At 54.2% G+C, this 20,220-nt stretch overlaps 3 protein-coding genes across 8 annotated transcripts; all 3 read right to left on the bottom strand.

The window, feature by feature from the left end:
- Positions 1-35: 35 nt before the first annotated feature.
- On the bottom strand, positions 36-10,314 carry Ccdc183 (coiled-coil domain containing 183). Of its 4 annotated transcripts, none has more exons than XM_042275140.2 (15): positions 9,914-10,314; positions 9,425-9,580; positions 8,035-8,156; positions 7,558-7,635; positions 7,181-7,348; positions 6,396-6,500; positions 4,505-4,627; positions 3,045-3,170; positions 2,886-2,940; positions 2,340-2,440; positions 1,558-1,718; positions 1,100-1,268; positions 878-988; positions 708-804; positions 36-199 (listed from the first exon to the last, which is right to left on the bottom strand). In XM_042275140.2, exons 2-15 carry the CDS (start codon positions 9,561-9,563, stop codon positions 81-83), a joined length of 1,674 nt encoding a protein of 557 aa, XP_042131074.1. In that variant the 5' UTR covers positions 9,564-9,580; positions 9,914-10,314; the 3' UTR covers positions 36-80. The 4 variants fall into 4 exon arrangements, with proteins under 4 accessions (XP_042131074.1, XP_042131076.1, XP_006981073.1 ...); XM_042275142.2 differs by having other exon boundaries at positions 9,919-10,044; XM_006981011.4 differs by lacking the exons at positions 9,425-9,580; positions 9,914-10,314 and adding an exon at positions 8,614-9,005.
- A 1,276-nt stretch (positions 10,315-11,590) lies between these two features.
- Tmem141 (transmembrane protein 141) lies at positions 11,591-13,606 on the bottom strand. Of its 2 annotated transcripts, XM_006981009.4 has the most exons (5): positions 13,406-13,566; positions 13,088-13,154; positions 12,815-12,898; positions 12,538-12,645; positions 11,591-12,032 (listed from the first exon to the last, which is right to left on the bottom strand). In XM_006981009.4, the coding sequence occupies exons 1-5, from the start codon at positions 13,457-13,459 to the stop codon at positions 12,019-12,021; spliced, it is 327 nt and encodes a 108-aa protein (XP_006981071.1). In that variant the 5' UTR covers positions 13,460-13,566; the 3' UTR covers positions 11,591-12,018. The 2 variants fall into 2 exon arrangements, with proteins under 2 accessions (XP_006981071.1, XP_042131081.1); XM_042275147.2 differs by lacking the exon at positions 11,591-12,032 and having other exon boundaries at positions 12,580-12,645; positions 12,815-12,960; positions 13,406-13,606.
- Positions 13,607-16,617: 3,011 nt separating this feature from the next.
- Positions 16,618-20,015, bottom strand: LOC102921753 (ficolin-1). Of its 2 annotated transcripts, none has more exons than XM_015999491.3 (10): positions 19,813-20,015; positions 19,522-19,635; positions 19,364-19,417; positions 19,022-19,057; positions 18,697-18,732; positions 18,205-18,240; positions 17,904-18,064; positions 17,387-17,516; positions 17,166-17,300; positions 16,618-17,041 (listed from the first exon to the last, which is right to left on the bottom strand). In XM_015999491.3, the coding sequence occupies exons 1-10, from the start codon at positions 19,898-19,900 to the stop codon at positions 16,791-16,793; spliced, it is 1,041 nt and encodes a 346-aa protein (XP_015854977.1). In that variant the 5' UTR covers positions 19,901-20,015; the 3' UTR covers positions 16,618-16,790. The 2 variants fall into 2 exon arrangements, with proteins under 2 accessions (XP_015854977.1, XP_006981070.1); XM_006981008.4 differs by having other exon boundaries at positions 17,937-18,064; positions 19,813-20,014.
- Positions 20,016-20,220: the final 205 nt, after the last annotated feature.

The following is a 20,220-nucleotide window of genomic DNA, read 5'->3' as shown; positions in this document are numbered from 1 at the left end:
CCTCAAAGTCCAGTGGGTTTCTCGCTTCTCTAGAGTAGTTCTGGAAAAATGTTTATTTGTGTACTAAAGCCCGGCCCGGGCTACTTCTTCTTCTTTTTGGACACCTTGAGCTTCCCCTCGATCAGCCGTTGGCCCTGTTTCTTTATCTCGGCCCGCGAAGGGACGTAGCTATGGTCCACGTCTGCAAACTGGAAGGTTTCTGCACAGGCAAGAAAGGAATGACTTTCCAGAGACCGACCCCCCTCCCCACCCTTACCCGTTTGCTTTTCTGCTCCGATGGGCCTTCTCTTGCGTCTGGAGCTCATCTCACAGATGGACCGATGACTGAAAACTCTCTGTGATCTGACCCCTGCCCTAAGTCACCCAAGGCCAGGTGCCAAGGAACCAGGATGTGCCAGGATCACTCATACTAGCCATCCTTCTCTGTTCATCCTGCCCTGCTTTTGCGGGGCACTAAATTCCACTAAAGGTCTGGTCTGAGCTCCCTTATGGCCCATATCATGGTATGCCCCTTTGTCTCAGAAAAAAATAATAAATTCTCATAAAGGTTAACCTCTGTCACCTCTGTTAAAACCTTTCCTTTTAGCACGTAGTCTGCCAGTATGCTCTAGTCAGTGTATGTCATCTCTTGCCTTGCGTTAGTTCCAGCTGTAGTCCCTGTCCCCCATTTTCCATCTCCTCCCTGTGGCCGACATCTAGGGCCTCACCTATCATGTCCTCCTCTTGGTCCTCAAAGGTAATTCTGGTATTATGTTTCTCCTTTAGAGTTGATGATTCCAGGGCGTCCTTCACCTTTGCGTCGACCTGCAGGGCAGCACCCTTATCAGCTTGGAGAGGACATGGGTTTTGCGGGTACCCCTCCATGGCCCAGGGCTACCTCCTCATTTCTGGACTGCGTTTGCATGCGGTCAGCCAGATATGTGAGCTTCCCCTCGCAATAGTCCAGCTTGCTATACACATCAAGGGTGTCAGATATTGATAATTGTTTCTGTAGGCCAGAGGAGCAGCTTGTTTTTCTGGTGGCCCCACACGAGGACCCCGTACACAGCAGCTCCCTCCCCCCCCCCCCCCCCCCCCCGCCAGCCCCCAGGGCTGGTACCTGGGTAGTTGGCAAGGTGATGCCGATGAGCCGGATGTAGAGGTTGTCAATGCCTGTCTGAATGGCCAGTAGTAGCTGCTGGCTCTTGGTCATGTTGTTGTGGGCCAGCTGGAGCCTTGCTTCTTCCTCTTCTAGCATGCTCTTCATCTTTTTCTCAATAGAACTAAAGCTGTGGAGGAGGTAAGCACAGCAGTAAGAGCGGGACAGTACTCAGGGCCCACGGGGTCCTGCAGCAGGGGTTGTGTCAGCTTCAGGGGCTCATAAAGTCAGCTTCAAGCCGGCTGAGTCCTTAGCTCTTCTTCAGATGCACGGGTTTATTGGTAATCGATAAGTACAGCTAGCTTGTACCCGCGGGGCCGTCCAGCAGCCCGGGAATCGAGCTTGTACCCGCGGGGCCGTCCAGCAGCCCTGGAATCGAGCTTGTACCCGCGGGGCCGTCCAGCAGCCCGGGAACATACCCAGCAGAGCTGGGTATCTGGTGGAACTTGAGCAGTGCCTCTTCCAGTTCCAGCTTCTTCATCAGGGCCTCCAGCTGGGTCCGCCGCTCCTCACAATCCTCCATCTGTAGCTCCAGGTTCTCCTCTGTATTCTTCTGAGCCAGGAAGCGGCCAGCTATGTCCTAACCAGTCCAGGGCAGAGAATAACGGGTGTGGGCCTGAAAAGCCTTAGGGCCTCATAGCCCTGCTTTCTCCTGGGCTCCTCCCAATGGGTAGTGCAGCTTCTTGGTACTTGGGGCCCAGTCTTGACACAATACTTTTTGGGCGCTAAGGCTTATGAGGGGCTGGGCAGAAGGGGAACCTGTATATGTCCTGATACATAGCTTTCATGACAGGCAGAGGGTAAGCAACCCCATCTACCATGAAGAGACCATGTATCACCTTCAGTCAAGATGCTGTGGCTGGGAGCTCACGGCCCGACAGTGGACACTCAGGTAGGTCTATGATAGTTGTTCACTGTGGCTGTCAACCTGGGAAGGGGCTAGAGCTGTGGTAAGAGGCCAGGTCCTTAGCCTTTGGACTTTCAAATTCGGGCAGACTCTGTCCTGTACGTAGGATATGGTGGGGACATGCCATCCATATGCTGGGGGTATCTTCATACCTCAAAAAACCCAGACTTTTTTCAGGCTCAGGAGCATCATGTTTGGGAACGTCCAAGGGGAGGTTAAGCTTTGTGAACTTTTTGCAGAACGCCCCAGGCCCTGGCCTAGCTTAGCCACCCTCCCAGTGCCAGGGAGACTTACCCACAGGTGGGAGCACTGCACAGCAGATTTGACCCTCTCGACCAAAGCCGTCACTTCTGTCTGGTATTCCATATCTGCTATGGAAGTTTCTCTTTTCCTCACTGGGCAGAACAGAGAAGGAGGGCCTAGTCGGTGTGTAGGAATGGCTACCTGGTGGCTTCACAGACACTCAGGCTTCAGGGAAGACCCCTAGGATGCTGGGTGCCCTCATGTGACCTGTACCTGTTCTCCCCAGCCTGACCCTTTAGAGTACCTTGGGAAACTCAAGGACAAACAAGGACCAGGAGCAGAATTGCAGCATGTGGCTCTGGGGAGCAGTTCTGAGATGTCACTGGGTGGCTGAGCTCTAGCTGCTAGAGATAGCGTCTCTGCAGCCACCTTGTGCCATAGGCTCTCCGATTCTTCAGGGACAGTCAGGGAAGAGGCAGAGGCTGTCTGTCTTCCTCACCCTAGTGACCACTGGCCTCATGGTACCTGGCCGGGCAGTCCCAGTCATTGCCGGCTACTGGAGACCTTGGCTGTCCAAGGCAAGGAGCTGAGACTCACCCTTCGTGGTGTCCATACTCATCAGATTGGAGGGGAAATCCAAGTCCCTCCGGCCCTGATGGGAGAAAGAAGCAGGTGAGAATGAGAACTGAAAGGTCCTCCCAGCTCTTCCCCACCCCCATGGGTAAGGAGAGCCATGGGGTACGGCTTAAGATGTACACGGCGGTACTTCTCGCTGGTCTCCTTGGTGTGGATCTTGTCAATAAGCTTCTTTTGCTGATTCAGCCGGTTCTCTCGTGCCCTTCGCTCCTCAATGAAGGACGCCTCCCCTTGCCTCATGTTCCTCTGGGGACATAGAGATTCAATGGGGATACTGCCCCACCAAGGGTCCTCCTGTGGTTCTAAAGCCAGTGGCCAGTTTTCGGTCTTCATCTTATTGGATTGTGGAAGGAAGCTGGCCATTCTTTTCTTCTTCCTGGCTCCCACTGTCCTCTTGGGTGCCCCGTTGCCTCTGTGGTGCAGAGACTCCTGGCTAACACATGCCTACTGACTTTTCCTCTAGCCCAGGCTCTCTTCTTTCCTCTGGGCCCTTGCCTTTAGTTGCTTCCTGGCCTATTCCACTTAGAACCCATTAAATTGGATTTAACATATCTAAAAGTAATTCACCCCTTTAATTCTCAAAGCTGGTCTCTCCTCCAGTCTGCTTTTGTGGCTGAAAACTCTCATCCTTCACTCCTTCCTTCTGCTCTCTTTCTCTCACCCACTCCTATCACTAAAGCTCACTGTGGTCACCCCTTAAAGACTTCCTTTAATCCCAGCACTCGGGAGGCAGAGCCAGGAGGATTTCTGTGAGTTCGAGGCCAGGCTGGTCTACAAAACGAGATCTAGGACAGTCACCAAAACTACACAGAGAAACCCTGTCTCTAAAGACAAACAAACAAACAGACACCCCACAATCTGTGGTGGTTTTTTTTTCCCTTTTCTTTTCAAGACAGGGTTTCTCTGTGTAGCCCTGGCTGTCCCAGAACTCACTCTATAGACTAGGCTGGCCTCGAAATCAGAGATCTGTCTGACGCTGCCTCCTGAGTGCTGGGATCAAAGGCGTGCACCACCACACCTGGCATAAAGCACAGTGTGGTCATGTGTCCCTCTGTGTTCTCCGAGGCTGTAAGCCTGAGGATGCTGTAGCCTCCACTGACTCATGCAGGGAAGCTATGTCAATTTCTGTGCACTCACATGTGGCAACAGCTTTGGCTTTTCTGCCCTTTCTCCTCCTGAGCTCTAATTACCTCTGGACTTTGCTGGTCCTTCAGAGCCCATTCCAGCATATTTCCTTGGAAAGCCACCCTAGAGACTTCTGAAACCCTTTGCCTCTGTCTGCCATACTGACCTAGATATGATGAGGTGGACTACTAGAAGAATTGCCCATTTCGGGAGGATGGGGCTTGCTGGCCTCCCTAGTCCTATCTCCCTAGAGACAGGGATCTTGGTAGTGACAAGGTGAATAGATGCCCATTGTCCTGGCCACATCTATTATGGCCTCTCTGTCCCTGGGTGAGCAGATCAGCTGGTAGGGCTGACAGTGAGGGGTAGTGTAGGCACAGGATGTCCGGATAGGTCCTGAACAAGACAGGATCAGGTGAGCCAGCTATTGACGGCTCCCCAGTCCTGGGACTCACCTTGACCTCATCAGTAATCATCATGGCATCTTGGGACATGACTGTCATATCTGACAGCTCCGAGCAGTAGTTGGTCACCAGGTTCTGAAGTTTGTCTAGCTCTGTGGGGTAGCCTGCCAGCACCTATCAGTATGGGCAAAGGCAACAAGGTCATGAAGCCATGGGTTCCTTTGGTGCCATCATACCGTATTGCTGCCTTTCCTGAGCCCTCTGGTTCTCTTCACTCCCAGACTGTGTGAGCTCTGGGGATAGGATGGAGGTTCTGATGTGGCCCAGCCTCTAGGCAAGTCACAGAGAAGGAGAAAGAACTGTTCTAGTATGGAAAGTCATTGGTGACCTATGGACTCTCACTACCCAGGACAAGAGGGTGTGAGGAGGTCTCAGCAAAGGCCAACTCTAAAACCAAAAAACCCAGGAGGGAGCTAGGCGTTAGTGATGCACAGCTTTAATCCCATTACTTAGGAGGCAGAGGCAGGCAGATCTCAGTGAGTTTGAGGCCAGCCTGGTCTACAAAGAGAGTTCAGGACAGCCAGTACTGTTAGACAGAGAAACCTTGTCTTGAAAAACAAAAATCAAAAACAAAAAACCTCCAGGAGGGTTTGCTTGGGGGGCATCTTTGGTCTGAAGTGGAACAGAAAGGCTTGAAGGATGGACTTGGACCAGATAGGGCTCAAAGCGAAGTCCACGTCTACGCAGCTAGCTGTGTGATCGTGGGATAACACCTAGCCTTTCTAAGGTGATCCTGACTCTTTTGGAAGGTTTCTGTTAGGATGCAGGGAGAAATAAGATAGCGTATTTAGCACAAGGCTAGGTGCATCGTGGGCAAGGACGCTTAGCTATTGATATTTTGTTGTTAAAACCTGCCCATGCTGAGTCTTTGCAGATTTTACAAAATGTGGATATGGGAATTTGATCCAAGTATGTTTGTCCTGGAGAGAAAGTGCTACAAAGAACACGCAGGTGAAGGAGTGTGGGGAGGGGTGGACAAAGGAAGGAAGGGCGGGCAGGGCCTCCAGTTGAGCCTCCAGCACTAGGGTCAGGTAAGCAGGACAGACCGGAGCATGATGCTGAGATCCTGGCTGAGGGATATGACCCCAGCGGGGGGAAAAGCTGCTGCGTCTGCCCACATACCAACCCTTTCTCTCCAGTGATGCCATGCCACTCATTTACCTCCCTTTCTCAGGGCAAAGGCATTAGGGCTTTCTCCTGGCCACCTCTCCAGGCCTGTCCACCACGCTGCTTTCAGTAGCCTGCTGCCCTGAAGCCCTTCTTCCCTCACTTCCACTGCAGATACTCTGCTCTCTGGGAGCCATACTGGGAATGTGCTCAATGAGATACACGGTCATGGGTCCCTGGGACTTCCCTGGGCCAGAATTTGCCTCCTCCTGGCTTTCCAATACAGAAAGCAGGGTAGCCAGATCCAAAGTGGGCAGGAAGCTGTGTGCTCAGCATATTTCGGGAGGTGGGAGATGAGTCTGTCCCAAACCAGGTTAGGGGACTTCCTGGGAGCGGAGTATAGCCCACCTCTGACCCTCAAAGACCCAAACTAAACTATTAGAAAGAGTTCTGTGGTTTTGTGGTGTGTGTGTGTGTGTGTGTGTGTGTGTGTGTGTGTGTGTGTGTGTGTGTGTGTGATGATTTGCATCTGTTTTTGAGATGCCCAGGCTGGCCTGGAGTATGTAATCTTCCCATCTTAGCCTATTGAGTGCTGAGCTCACAGACCATGCTACCAAGCCCAGGCTTAAGCCCCTCAAATGGGTGTACCCCATAATATGCTTGTGTGGAGCAACAAAAATGACGTTCTCTAAGCAGTTTCCACATACTTTTAGGGCCGCTTTGCTGGCTGCTTGCAATAGAGTTACAGGTGGGGCTCCCTGGGTGAGGGGCTCACCTTCTTCAGGTAATCCAGCAGGTCTGTGTACAGCATGTGGATGTTCTGGCTGGTGGTGATCTTGATCGTGGTCTTTTCAATGTTGTTCTCCAGCTGGCGGATAACCTGATGGTAGTGGTGGAGTTGGATCATTGAAAAGGCTTGGTGACAAGACCCACCTCCCCACAACCTCCAATCAGGTGGGAAGGGGCGAACCCTGTCCAAGGAGGGCACAGGGTGGGGGGCTGGCCTTTCACACAAGGGTGTTGGGCTCCCCTAGTCCTGCCCCTGCCACCATGCCCTGCAGACGAAGTCATTATTGTACATCTTATCCACCACCCCAGTCACCATGTGTAAAATGGCTTTGATTCCCAACTTCATGTTTACAGCTGTGTGATAAAACATTACCTCAGATCATCGGTTTTCTGCTCTTTGTTAGAAAGTTTTCCTGTTTGTACACAGCCATGTAAGGGCACGGACTAACCAAAGGGTCTTGTCCGTCCGGAGATCCCACCTTTTCTGATGTAGTCCCACCCCTCCGTTGGAGGCCTGTCTCACCTGCTAAAGTGTTTTTCTCTTACAAAGACCCTCACCAAACGAGACGCCCTTCCCGCAGAACCCTGCCTAATCAGCGGTCCAGCCCTGATACAGAATCCTTGTCTGAAGGTGGTACTCCGTCCCTTTTACAGAATCTCCACATGCTCCGGCGCAGACCCACCCTTTCGGAGTCATGCTTGCTGAGTCCCGCCCCTCCCGGAAGCTCGGGCACACCGCCGGAGCCCCGCCCCCGCCCGGTCCCCGGGCACCTGCAGCAGCTTTAGCTCGTCTTTAGTGGCATCTGGCTGGTTCCGCAGGCTGGCCAGCTCCCCTTGCAAGCTCTCTAGCTTCTGTCCCCGTCGACGAGCCAGATGAATCAGCACGTTGTGTGCATTCACACGGTCGAAGACGTACTTGCGCAGCTTCTCCCGAGCCACCTGGGTCCAGGAGGGTGCCCGCGCGTGGGTGCGAGAGGGAGCGCTGCGGGGACCCCAGGAAGGCTGCAGGTCGGGGACCCGCAGCTGCCCCACGGGAACACGCGCTTCGCCTTCCGCCGGCCTTGTAACATTTACTTTGGGCGGGCCTCAGGGACTGGGGCTGAGAGGGACCAGGGAACCTTTAGGTACCCTCCCCTCTGCCTCGTTACCTCCATAGAACTGCGGCAGTGTGCCAGCCTCATGGACGCATCCTTCGCGCAGGCCTTGGAGATGGTCCACTGGTCATACTGTGGAGCGGCAGCGGCTGAGCTGGGAGCCTGGCCCTTTTGCGTCCCCCTGGGCACTGATATACTCAGACATAACCCCCAGGACCTTTTACTCGCCACTAGCCCAGCAAGGAGACCATTGGTCCTGGGACCCCTGAGCAGAACACGCAGGACCCCTCCAGGGCCATCCCTGCTCGGGTGTGATGGGGCCCCCAAAGGAAGTCAGAGAGTCCAAGGTAGTCGCTACTGTAGGTGCTGAGCACTCCGAGTGGATGTTGGGGAACCTGCCCTGGGCACCAGTCACAAAAGTACCCACCCCTGCAAGCCTTCTGGTCCAGAGAAAGGGTTAGGATGTGTGCACGTGTTAAGTGGGCCACCACCTCCTTTCCCCAGACTGCGAAGGGGGTGGGGCTTTTGCACCTTCTTTGCCAAAGCCCACTCGTGGGCCCCTCGACGGAGGTTGCTGCGCAGAAGGCTCATTGTGGCCTTGTTCTGTGCTGTTTTCTCCTTCACGCCCTGCATCTGGAGCGCCCGGCATTGTTCTGTAGGCGATGGAGGGAACAAGATTACCAGATGGTAGGCCAAAGCACTGGCTGAGAATTTCAGCAAAACATCCAGAGATGTTTTGTACCGGAATATGGCATTGCCTCGGCGACCTCTTCCCCCTCCCCGTTCTGGAAGACCCAGGCTTCCCTGCTCTGAGTGGTCATCTACAAGGCTCTCCAGGGATGGATGCAGGGCAGTAAAGAGGGTGAGGCCAAGACCAGGGATGGGAAACCCTTGTCTCTTTCAGAGCTCCCGTGTCTAGAAACAGGCAGATCCCTTTCCAATCCCTCCAACTTTGAGACAATATTGTGGTAAATGTGTAAATCTCCCTGGAGCTCCCTCACATGGCGGGGCCTTCTGTGACCTTTGCCCACTGTGGGGGCCTGGCTGGGTCAGTGCATGGCAAGTTGTCTATTGGCAAGCCTGAGTGGCAGTCCCCGGTGGGAGGCTCACCCTGGAGCCGGGTGATGGTCCTTAGTTCCTGTATTTGTGCCTCCACAGCTGCTTCATTGTGAACCTTCATGGTGGCCTAAAAGTCCTCCAGGGGTCCTGTGCGCCTCTCACCCTCCCTGTGCAGTTGCCAGCTCAACTGAGCCGGAGCTGAGATTGTCTTTGGAATTTCAGGTCATTGTGATGGGACCAAGATTCTCAATGCCCAGGGAACCCTGAAATCCCATCCTTCTAGAATTTCCTTCTCAAGGTCACTCCTGGGTGCCTGTCCTAAGGGAAATGAGTCTCGAGGCTGCTGCTTAGGCGCTCTGTTGGACCCCAGAGACCTCTTGGTGGTGGTGGGCAATTTCTGATGGCTCAGTATAACACCTCCCCCACTACCCCCCCCCCCCCCCCCCCCGCTTGTCCCCTCCCCTGCTCCCAGGACCACAGAGCAGCTTGACTGTGCTTCCCCCATCTAACCTCAGTGTTAGTGCTTGGTGAGACCTCTCTCCCCAAGCTCCTAGTTCAAAGCCCAGGCACTGGGTGACCTGGTACCCCACCCCAGCTTCTGCCCATCACTGTTTCATCTCTTCCAACTTTCCCAGCCTGTCTGGTGCCACCCTGCTTGACTCCTGCCTCCCTCAGCCCCCTGGACCTTGGATCACAAATTATTGGCAGAAGCAAGTCCACACACCTATACCCTACCCCTTCCCTTAGAGCAGTGTTCCAGGAGCAATCAGCAGCCCACAACACCGTGGGGTGCGTGAGACAGACACTTTCCGCAACCTCGCCTGCGTGGGTCTGTATAACTAAATACCGGCGGGTAGCTTACTCTTCAGGCATTTAGTCTTCGGGCTGGGACTAGAAGGCTGGATCGGGGTGTTACATGGCTGGTTCTTCTGCTGTGTCTCCCCTTGGCTGTAGATGCTTTCTGCTCCTGTGATCCCATGTGGGTGGCCCTCTGTGCCCATCTGTGTCCTGATCTCCTCTTATAAGGATGCCAGAAAGACTGGATTAGTCCCCATAGCATGAGTTAGCCCTAATCACTTCATTAAAGGGCTCATCTCCAGTAGTTGCCTTCTGAGGTCCTGTGGGTTAGGACTTCAGTGTATGAATTTGTGTGGGGGGTGGTTAGGTAGAACATGTGTATAACACAGGACACATTTGTCTTTATTTTCCTATGTCCTGTCACATGAATTCTTTACCTTCTAGCCACTTTCCTGTCCAGTCTGAACTCTGTGTTCACCCCCCTGCCTCCCTTCTGGTCTATGCCTCATCCTCAAGAGGGCTGGAAGGACCTGCTATGGCCATGGCTGCTCACCTTACCTCCCTAGTTTTTGGTGGTCCAGCTTGGTATCCAGCTGAGGCAGAATCTACTTACATCCCCTGGTATTGGCTCTTTTCCCTCAGATACAGAACTCCTGAATTTTAGTGGGACAAATGGCTGTCCAGAGCAAGGCTGCCTTCCCTGGTTTCCTTCCAGTAGATGTACCATGTGACTTAGTCCTGGCCAGGAGTGTGTATACAGACATGGTGGAAGAACTGCCCGCCTCCCTCTTTCTTCTTCTGGTTAAATGGGCTGAAGATGCAGCGGCTGGCGCTGGTGGAGCCACCTGGCACGATGAGCTGGATTGAGAAGTGGGCGCCATTCCACAACAGGGAAGAGACTGGAGGAAGCCGGGCTCCCCGACCTCAGCACAGCTCTTAAAACACGGCTGGGTTTTGAAGATGGCTTGTCCTCCCAAGCTCATGCTGGAGTCTTAAACCCCCACCCCATTGTGAGGTTTAAGAGGGTAGAAAACAGGGCTGTGCCCTTCAAGGTAGGGCTTTTGAGAGGTGATGAGGATTTAAGTTACCAGGGTGTAGCCACCATGGTCAAACCTTGATGGCTTTATAGGAAGAGGAAGCAACATGTATGTGCTGTTTCTGGCCATGTGATGACCTGGGAGATTCTGCCAGAATGACAACCTTGGGCCTCCAGAACCATGGGATAAAGCAAAAATTTTTTAATTATAATCTGCCCAAGTCTGTGGTGTGTTGTTGGCAACAGCACACACACTGATAGGCCACCTACCTAGATTTCTATAAGAAAACTAACTTGGCTCAAGCTTCTACGATGTGAGGCCCGCTGCCACTCTGCCCACTGCTTTGTTCTCCCAGACCATCCAATTGACAAACTCGGTAGAGGTGTAGGAGCAGGCTAAGGCCACGTCTTTGTGCTCCTGCTTTGATGCCAAGGTTAGGACCATCTCCGTTCTTTTGAATGGGACTGGTCTACCCCTCTCCCTTTGTAGCTCTGCTGCTTGTTCCTTGGAGAAGGGGCCTCACTGAGCCCAAGCCCTGCCTGGGCTCTGGCTGCTCCTGACTGTGTTCTGCTCCTCTGCCTGTGTTGTGTAGCTGCAGACTTCCAGGAGGAGAGGTATTGGTGTAACTACATGGCCCAGACGGCTGGAAGGCACATCCATCCAGTTCTGGGATTCTGCATTAGGGACTTCTTGCATGTCCTCCAGTGTCAGCTATGTGGCCACAGAGGTGCATGATCACATCTTCTCATCCCTACATTCTTTTTGTTTGTTTGTTTGTTTTTGTTTTCCCGAGACAGGGTTTCTCTGTGTAGGCCTGGCTATCCTAGAACTCACTCTGTAGATCAGGCCAGCCTCAAACTTAGAGATCTGCCTGCCTCTGCCTCCCGAGTCCGGGGACTAAAGGTGTGTGCCACCACCACCACCACCACCACCACCACCACCACCACCACCACCACCACCACCACCGACCCGGCTTTCTTTTTATTATTACACCTGTATTTATCTATTTCATGTGTTCCTGGGCATGTGTAACGGGAACCCATATAGCACAGTAGAGATTAGAGGACAATGTGTGGGCGATGTTACTCTTTCCATCATGTGGTTCTTGGGGATTAAACTCAGTCATCAGGCTTAGCAGCAGGTGCTTTACCCACCGAACAACCTCACCGACCCTGGTTTAATGGCTTTAGAGCTCAGGTGGGAAAAGGTCAAGCCGTTTATTAGCCACAACCCTTCACAATTCTCCATGGACTTGAGGCACAGAGGTCCCCAAAGGACCCCAAAGCACCAGAGAAAATACACAAGTCTTTCACCACTTGCAGGCTGCTACCCCCCACAGTTGTATGTAACAGGATACAACCCTTTCTGATATCCTGGCTTTTTGCTGCTCTGGAGGAGAACCCCCCCCCCCCATCTCTCAAGCCCTTTTCTGAACTGGACTCCTGGGCGGGTCCTGGATTTGGGGCAGCAGGTGGTCATCACAGTTGTCAGGTAGGCCTGCCCATACACACTCAATGTTTGTGTATGTGGTGAGGTAGAAGGACCAGCCTGGAGTTAGATGGTGTCAAAACCCAGGATTTCCCCTGCTTCAGCTCCTCCACACCCAGCAGCCAGAGCTCTTCTAGTTGGGATGATCTGTAAGAGGCAAAGGGAGTCAGCTGATTCATGTCTGTGGTTTTTGAGGGCCCCTGACCCTGATCTATCATGACAAGAATGGAGCCTCTGTCAGGTGTGGTTACACAGGCTTATAATCTCAAGCCTAGGAGGTAGAAGCAGGAATTCAAGGCCAGCCTGGGCTATGCACCCTTCCTCAGAAGAACAAAATAAACAAAAAATCTGAGTTCTGTACCAAGGACAAGCAGGCCTGAGGGCCACCCACTTGATTTCAGGGTCTCAGTCCCAACTATTTTGGGTTGCCGGTGTAACTGCTGTGCCTTGTCCCACACCCACAAGGCCCTTCCCTCTGTCTCAGGGTCACCCCAGTTTCCTGGATCTTCCTCCAGGTGTGCACTGCTCAGCCTTCTAGCCTCAGCCCCTCTGGGGGGAAGCAAGACTGGCGGGCGGGAAGGGGACCAGTCTATTTGAGTCTCGTGGGCTTGTCTTCCTGAAACTTCTTGCTGCCCCTCTGGGGCCCTCTCACCTGTGCTCATGTCTTTGGGGAGCTTCCCTGTCTCCAGGAAGAGCCAGAGATCTCTGCACTTCTGAGACTCCGTTCTGGTCACTCTGTAGCTGGCCACAGATCCTACAACTGGAGATCAGGAAGCAGGAGGGTGGTGGGTTGGGGACCTCAGTGCGTGAGCTCCAGCCAACACTGGGGCTGGATCACAGTCGGGTCTTTATTGGAAACACACCAATATTGTAGAGTCCCCGGCAAGGGATATATTTCAGGGCCTAGGCACCCACCAGGGAGAACTCACCGGCAGCCACCAGGAAGCTCCACTGCACAGGGTATGGAAACTTCCGCTTAATGAACAGCTGCAGGCCAAAAGTCGCACCGGTGCCTGCCAAGAGCCAAGGAACCACTGGTCAGCCTGCAAGGTGATGGTCTTGGTGACTACAGCACCTGCAGTGCAGGAAAGATGACTTGGCGCCACCTTCTGGGCAGACAGGGTGGGGCAGTAGGTTACATTTTTTTTTTTTCCTTTTGTGTGTGATCTTTTTGCGCCCCAAGACCCCTGGAACCAGCCTACCTGTGACAAGGGTGAAAACGCCCTTCATGAAGGCGTTCGACTGGCACACGGCATATTCCTCGAGACCCTGGGATGAGGGTGGTGATGTTCATGGCTCAGTCCCCTTTCCTTCTTCCCTCCTGCTCCTCCTTTGGGCACGACCTGGCCTTGGAGAGGGACACTGGGGACTGGATATATCCCACCCTCCCCTAAACTCATCCAGCGTCTCTATTCCTATGGCAGGAGGGTCCCCCCCTCCGCCGCCCCCTGACGGGGCTCCCCCTGCCTTCAGGTCAGCTTCGGAGGCCTAGATCCAGCACCCGAGGCCAGCCTTCTCACCGGGTGTTTGGCGGCCACCGCATCATCCACTCGGGACAGGCCCAAATTCACCATGGTTGGTCAGGTTCCGCCAGGGAAGATAGTCAGACTGGAGGCGGGGTGGGGCCTAAGACTTGGGCCTGCGCAGAACGTAGCAGAGAGGGTCAGGTCCCCGAATGCCCCGCCTAAGGGGAGGAACCTAGAGGAGCTCAGGAGCCCATGTGGGCGGGGCGGGGAGGGACTGGATTTCGCCAGGACCGGTACAAGTCTTAGAGTTGAATTTGGGGGTTTTGTGACTCTGAAAGCAGCCCTGGTTTTCGTCACTCCTTCAAGAGCGCAGTGGTCGTTTTTTCTTACGTGAGATGGGGCTTTGCTTTAAGACTACAGTTAGGGCTCTCCAAAAGTCACAACGAAGTAGAGACTTTTGGAATTCCAGAAGTTCAACTGAGCCCATTTTTGGTGCCTGTTCTGTCAGGGGCTGGGGTCCTATGGAGGAGTCCATAGAGCTAGGCTGGTTGCCCACAGGAGGTCAGAACAGGCTGGACAGGGAGAGGCCAGGACACCCACGAGGCTCCCAGAGGGGAGCAGGTGGGCTGAGCGTTCTGGAAAGTGTGAGCAGGGGGTTGTGTGTGGGGGATTATTAGACGGTATGTGAGCTGGAGGGGGGCAGGGACACAGGTGGGTGGAGTACCTGATATCGACTTTGCCAACCGAGCATGAGAGGAGCTGGAGTCAGAGGGCCCGTAAGTGCATTTCAGGGAATGCAGTGGGTTGTGTGGCTTCCCGTGTCCCTGCAGATCCCTCACTCCAGATTAGAAGCCCTGGTGGCGGCATAGCCTGATTGTGGCAGGACTCTGCATGGGTTGGGCTCAGAGACTGTGGACAGCAGGTTTGGGTGGGGTTAGGGTTTGCCAGATGTTTATGCCTGGGTGAAAAGTGTGTCGAGGATCCGGCTGTGGTGTGCACCCGAGTCATCCTAGCACTCGGTGAAGGGAGGTGAAGGCAGGTGAAGGCAGGTGAGGGCAAGTGAAGGCAGGATGATTTTGAGTTCAAGGTCAGTCTGGGCTAAACTTGAGGGCCTGTTTCAGAGAGAGAAGGGAGGGGAGGGAGGGGGTTGGACTCAGGTCTTTGTGGTTGTATGGTAAGCACTTAAAGACTGAGCTAACTCCTCAGTTCCATCTTGTGTTTCTTAGTTATGTATGTCTGTGTGTGGGTATGTGCACATGTGTGCAGGTGCCTGCGTGGGTCAGGAGAGCATTGAATTCCTCTGGATCCAAGTTACAGGCATCTATGAGAGGCTTGATATGGGTGCTGGGAACTGAACTCCAGTCCTCTGTAAGAGGAGTAAATGCTCTTATCTACTGAGCCATCTCTCCAGCTCTCCCCCTCCCCACTGTTTCTTTCTCCTCCTCCTCCTCCTCCTCCTCCTCCTCCTCCTCCTCCTCCTCCTCCTCCTCCTCCTCTTCTTTTTGTTTTTGCTTTTGTTTTTCAAGACAAGGGTCTCTGTGTAGCCCTGGCTGTCCTGGAACTTGCTCTGTAGACCAGGCTGGCCTCAAACTCAGAGATCTACCTGCTTCTGCCTCCTGAGTGCTGGGATTAAAGGTGTGCACCCCCCCCAGCAAAAAGATAGACAATTGGGGGCTAGAGAGATGGCTCAGCAGTTAAGAGCTCTGGCTGTTCTTGCAGAGGACCTGGGTTCCATTCCCAGCATGTGCATGCAGCTCACAACCATCTGTAACTCCATCCCAGGGAATCCAATGTCCTCATTTGGCTTCCATAGGTACTAGGCACACACATTCTTCACAGACATATATGCAGGCAAAACACATATATAACATGGAATTAAAAAAGACTGATTATTGCTTATTAATTAAAGTAATTAATACTTTGTATGAAACCTAGAGAAATGCAGATGCTCCTAAAAATAAAAATGCACCCCCACGTCCCATCAACTGCCTTTACTGGTACCTAACAGTGGAGGAGACATGAAGAAGACTGTACAGCCGGTGTTAGCAGTGCCTGTTCCCTTCAGGACTCTTGGGTGCCTGAGTGGGGTTCCCTGTCGTCAGATCCCCACCCCAGACTCTCACCCAGGCCTCTGCTGCCTCCCTTCATCAGGTTCTGCACCTGCCCCTGGCTCCTCCTGCTGCTCTATGGAGGACAACAATTGGGTTTGTGTTCCCTGCTGAAGCTCTAAGATGCAGCCTCCCTATCATGGGAGCACTGGCTGTCCCTGGTGTCCCCAGATTTGCCCCAAGGAGTCACTTTAGTTTGTTGCCATGGCCTTATGTGTCAGTATGGATGAAAGTACCATTTGCATCCCCCTAGTACTGGACCCATCCTGCTGGTCCACTGTCAGCTTGGACATTTTGGTGCTCTTCTTTCTTAGGGCCCAGGCCAGTAGGTCTCACTCAAGTTTCTCCCTCTGCCTCCTGTACTCGCCACCCACTTTTCTCTGCCGAATGACCTTCAAGATCCTGAAGCCGTGGCAAGGCGGGGTGTGCGGCCACCAGTGGTCAGGGAGCTCCTGGCCTGATCGGCTATGTGCAGCATTTTTTCCATGGTGGATCCTGCATGTGCACTCCTGGGCCTGGGCCTGGTCATAGCCACAGCACTGTAACCACTTGCTCCATGGCTGTGGGGCTGCAGTGTAAGCCTTACCCTCTGAGCCTTCGGGAGAGAGACACTTGTCCCTTGAGAGTGAGCCAGGGATGGCTCTCAGCAATACTCAGTTCTTTGGGCCCCAGTTTGCTCTTAGGTATAGCACGCACATCTTCACTGGCCTTTGAGCTCCTTCCGGCTGAGTCTCAGACACCTAAAGCTTCCCTGTGCCCACCATCTGGGCCCCCCCTATTCAGTCTACCACCTTCCCAGAGTTCCTGAGGTCACCACCCCTCATTTAGCTGCCTTTTGTTTTCGGCATTGGCCACTTTGACCTATGTCCTCTGTGTCTAGAGTGGCCATGGGGTGGCTGTAGTAGAGGGCTATGGGAAGTGACTCCAAGCCCCGTGAGACCCTCGTCCAGGGCTGTAGCAGGCCCTGAGTTGGCTTCCCTTTGGTCTCCCCACTCATTAATGGGTTTGTTCCCCGAAGCCGGTCTTGGGAGGCTGTGCTGACTCCTCCCCAGGGCTGTAGTCTCGGTGACTCTCTGGGTCTCAGCCTCGAGGCTGCCGTGGATGTTGGGGGGCCTCTCATGCCTGCTGCCCTTTACCGCTACAGAGTTCAGGCCGCCATTTTTGCTTCTTTGACTTTTATTAGTGCACACTGCTCATGTGCTGGCCCGTGTCCAGAGGGAAGTGTAGGGAGCACACAACAGACAGCGTGCAGACACCATCTTCTCATGATCCCTCCCTTCAACTCCTCCCCCTGGCCTGGACATGGCTGCAGGGGGGAGGGGAGGGGCACCTTAGGATGCCCGGATCTTCATCTCAACAACCTTGTAGGAGTAGTAGTAGCCTCCGCCTGTCAACCAGTTGATGCCATCCGCATAGCTCTTATGGGAGCCAAACAAGTATCGCCCGTTGAGGTTGGAATTGTGACAGCTTTGATACCACCAGGCCCCATGGTATAAAGTCGCACAATTCCCCTCACTCTTTGCGTCATTGTCCTGGTCATGGGTTGAGAATGACATGTTGCTGTGAACTGTCAGGGAGTCTCCTGGAAAAATTCACACTTCTCAGCCTTCAGGGCGAAGGCAGAGCTCATCCCAGATGGGCAGAGGCAGCTTGCAGGTCCCTTGCTATGTCCCCAATAACAGCCTCCCGCGTTCTGTGTGATTTACCTGCAGTGCCCTCCAGAAACTGCCCCAGGGTCAGCTTGTATTTCTCCTGTTCTCCAGACACCCGGAATGAGCTGTACTTGGCATAGGAGGTTGCACCTTGGAAATCTCGAAAGTCGACCCGGAGCTCTTGGTTCCCTAGCCACATGGGTGGAAGGAAGGAAAAGACTGAGGCCAGGCCGAGCCGTGGAAGGCAGGCGCTGGCCTAGGTGCTGCTTCCTCACCATTGGCCGTGAGCAGGTGCAGGTGGTCGTTGCCCAACCAGAACTCTGTGCCCAGGTTGCCAAAGCCTCTTTTATAAGAGTCCCAGTCTCGGAAGAAATCGATGGACCCATCCACTCGTCGTTGAAAAACCTGTGGGGTGGGCAGGGCAGCCTGTGGGTGTGGGGCTCCGAGGAGTAGAGACTTGAGGGATACGTCCAGGCCACCCCTGTTTTTGTGCCCCTGTAAGGAAGTGGGCGAGGACAAGGCTTCAGGAGGCAGGTGGCTCAGGTGAATACAAAGGTGACTGATGGACTCTAGTGTCCCAGTGCAAAATGCAGGGCTGCCAGATGCTTTGACGCATCTGTCATGACTGGGGTCCTATCGCCCACTTTGCTCACTCCACAGAATTCTAGATTCTGGGCCATCAGTGCTTAGGGTGTCCTTTGTGGGGGTACTCCATTTTTTTTTTTCTGGTTACTTTGCCATCTCTCTGGCATCTGCCTTTGGTTCTCCTGAGGCTGGCTGTCGTGTACAAACCTCACATGCTCTGCATTGAGCCTTCTTACTCACAGTCCAGCCCCCACCATCCACATCCATGTCACAGAGCACAGTCAGTGGCCGGCAGTCAGGAAGATAGACGGTGTACCAGCCGGTCAGGGAGGTCCCCCGTGTCAGCATGTCTTTGCAGCTCCGGGGCCCTGTGCCATGGGGAAGCAGGCAGGATTGGGCTGTCCCCGGGGTGTGCTCCAGGATCAAGAAAAAGGACCCAGTAATGTGGGTTCCTGCGCTGTATTCTTGCTGGCAGGAGGTGGGAGGGGCCAGCCGGGAGGTCACTTACCTCTCTGGCACAGGGCGTCTCCTAGCTCCTTCTCATCTGGGCAGGAGACATGAGTGTCAGTCTCTTCCTTGGTCCCTTCCCAGCACAGATATGTCCCCTAGCACTCCATATTCTGCTTGGCATAGCTGGTGCTGACCCTCTTGCTGAAGAGCCCAGCACACCCATGCCGGCTGCCCCTGCTGCCCTCAGGCTCCTTTATGTGCCTGTCTGTGACTATGTCTGTGGTTGGGATAGGTCAGGGTTCTGGCTGGGAGGCTGGCTGGGCACAGTGATGCTTCAGGCCACGTCAACCCCTGCGGCTGGGCTGGGGGCTGGTGGGTGGGTGGGTGGGGGAGTCCTTCCTCCTTGTGTCTTTGGGCTTCAGTGCTTTTCTGCTGCTCTTTTGCTGTCGTTCAGGGCCCCCCCAAGCCCCAGTCAGGGCTCGTTTTCCTTTACTCGCTATCACAGGGTGATGCCGCTGGGAACTGTAAGGAGACTTCGGGACGGACTTACCCAGCGAGGATGCGGCTCCAGTGTCGCCTTTCTCCCCTGGAGGAACACAGCACACCAGCCCAGAGCTGGAATCCTGCCAAATCCTCTGCCCTGCACTGCCCGCACCCAGCACCCAGCCTCTCCTCGGGTCCGTGAGCCTCCAACATTCCCATATGCATAGTGAGCCAGGAAAACTTTGGGGGATCCTGGAGTGGTGCTGCTGGGCCATCCTCCCCTCTTTGTGCTCAAGGCCTCCCTCAACCCACCAAGACCCTAGCCCCGTATTGCTCCATGCGGAGCTGTCCTCCTTGCTCCCTTCCTGAGACGCCTTGGTGACCAGGCTTACCTTTGGCTCCTGGGGGTCCCGTGGTTCCCGGCTCTCCTGTAGATAGAAGGGACGTTCTTACAGTGCTGGCCTCCACAAGGGAGGAGGCTCCTCTTCACTGCAGTGTGTGTGTGTGTGTGTGTGTGTGTGTGTGTGTGTGTGTGTGTGTACACCTAGGTGTCCATGTGAGCAGAGCTTGTGGGAGGGAGACCTGAATACCCAGCCTGCTAAGAAGTGGGTAGGCGTCATGCAGCTGGGTAGCGCCCAGGGGAGGTGCGTGTGTGGGCCAAGGTGCGATGGGTACCGCTCCCAAATCCTGCCTGGGTCTTGGGCAGATAGACCCATAGGAGAGTTTCCTCTTACCTTTGCTGCCAGCAGGCCCCATCTTCCCTGGGCTGCCTTGGAAGCCCCGCTCTCCTGCAAGCACAGGAACTAAACTGGACCCCATCCCCTAGGTGGGACTGGAGGAGGACTGACCAGAGGGGAGGTCACAGGGCAATCCCCCCTATCCAGATCTCTACCTTTCTGAGCAGGGCTGCCACGATCCCCTTTGGGCCCTGGTGGGCCAGGGAAGGCAGGGCAACTTTGGATGACAGCAACCTTGTCCTGGGCCCCCAGACCTACAATCTTAACATCTGCACAGAATAAAAAAAGATAAAAAAAAGGGGTGGCTTTGGAGTGACATTGCATCCACTCATACCCCAGGCAGGCTGAGTGACAGCCTGCTCTTGTAATGTCCCATTTCCTGATGCCACACCTGCAGGCATATACAGGTATGCATGTGCCCACATTCCTGAGCAGACCCCTCTCACCTGGACAGGCACCGCCCTCCTGGCCCAGGGCCTGGGAGGGGCCGAGACAGAGTATTGCTGAGAGGACCCACAGGGTAGGCCACCCCATTCCTCTGGGTACAGGAGCCACTGAGTCCCTGGCTCCAGAGTTGAGACACTAGCGAACGATGTATGAGGTGAAGGCTTTTTCTGCCTGGATTCCTCAGAACTCAGCTTTTCCTGAGAAGGAGCCCAGATTAAAGGCAAACACACTTCCTGTGTGTCAGCAGATGACCAGCTCCACACCCAGGGGTGCCCCGTAGCACGTGAGTACAATACTCACAAACTCAGCCTTTCAGGAACCACATGCAATTAGCCCACTCGTGTGGCCAGCACTGGGGATTTGTGGGCATGAGGACACCGCCACCTCCTCATCCTTCACCTTCCTCT

The sequence above is a fragment of the Peromyscus maniculatus genome, chromosome 4 (genome assembly GCF_049852395.1).
Source record: "Peromyscus maniculatus bairdii isolate BWxNUB_F1_BW_parent chromosome 4, HU_Pman_BW_mat_3.1, whole genome shotgun sequence".
Lineage (NCBI taxonomy): Eukaryota > Metazoa > Chordata > Mammalia > Rodentia > Cricetidae > Peromyscus > Peromyscus maniculatus.
This window is presented reverse-complemented; position numbering and strand designations above follow the sequence as displayed.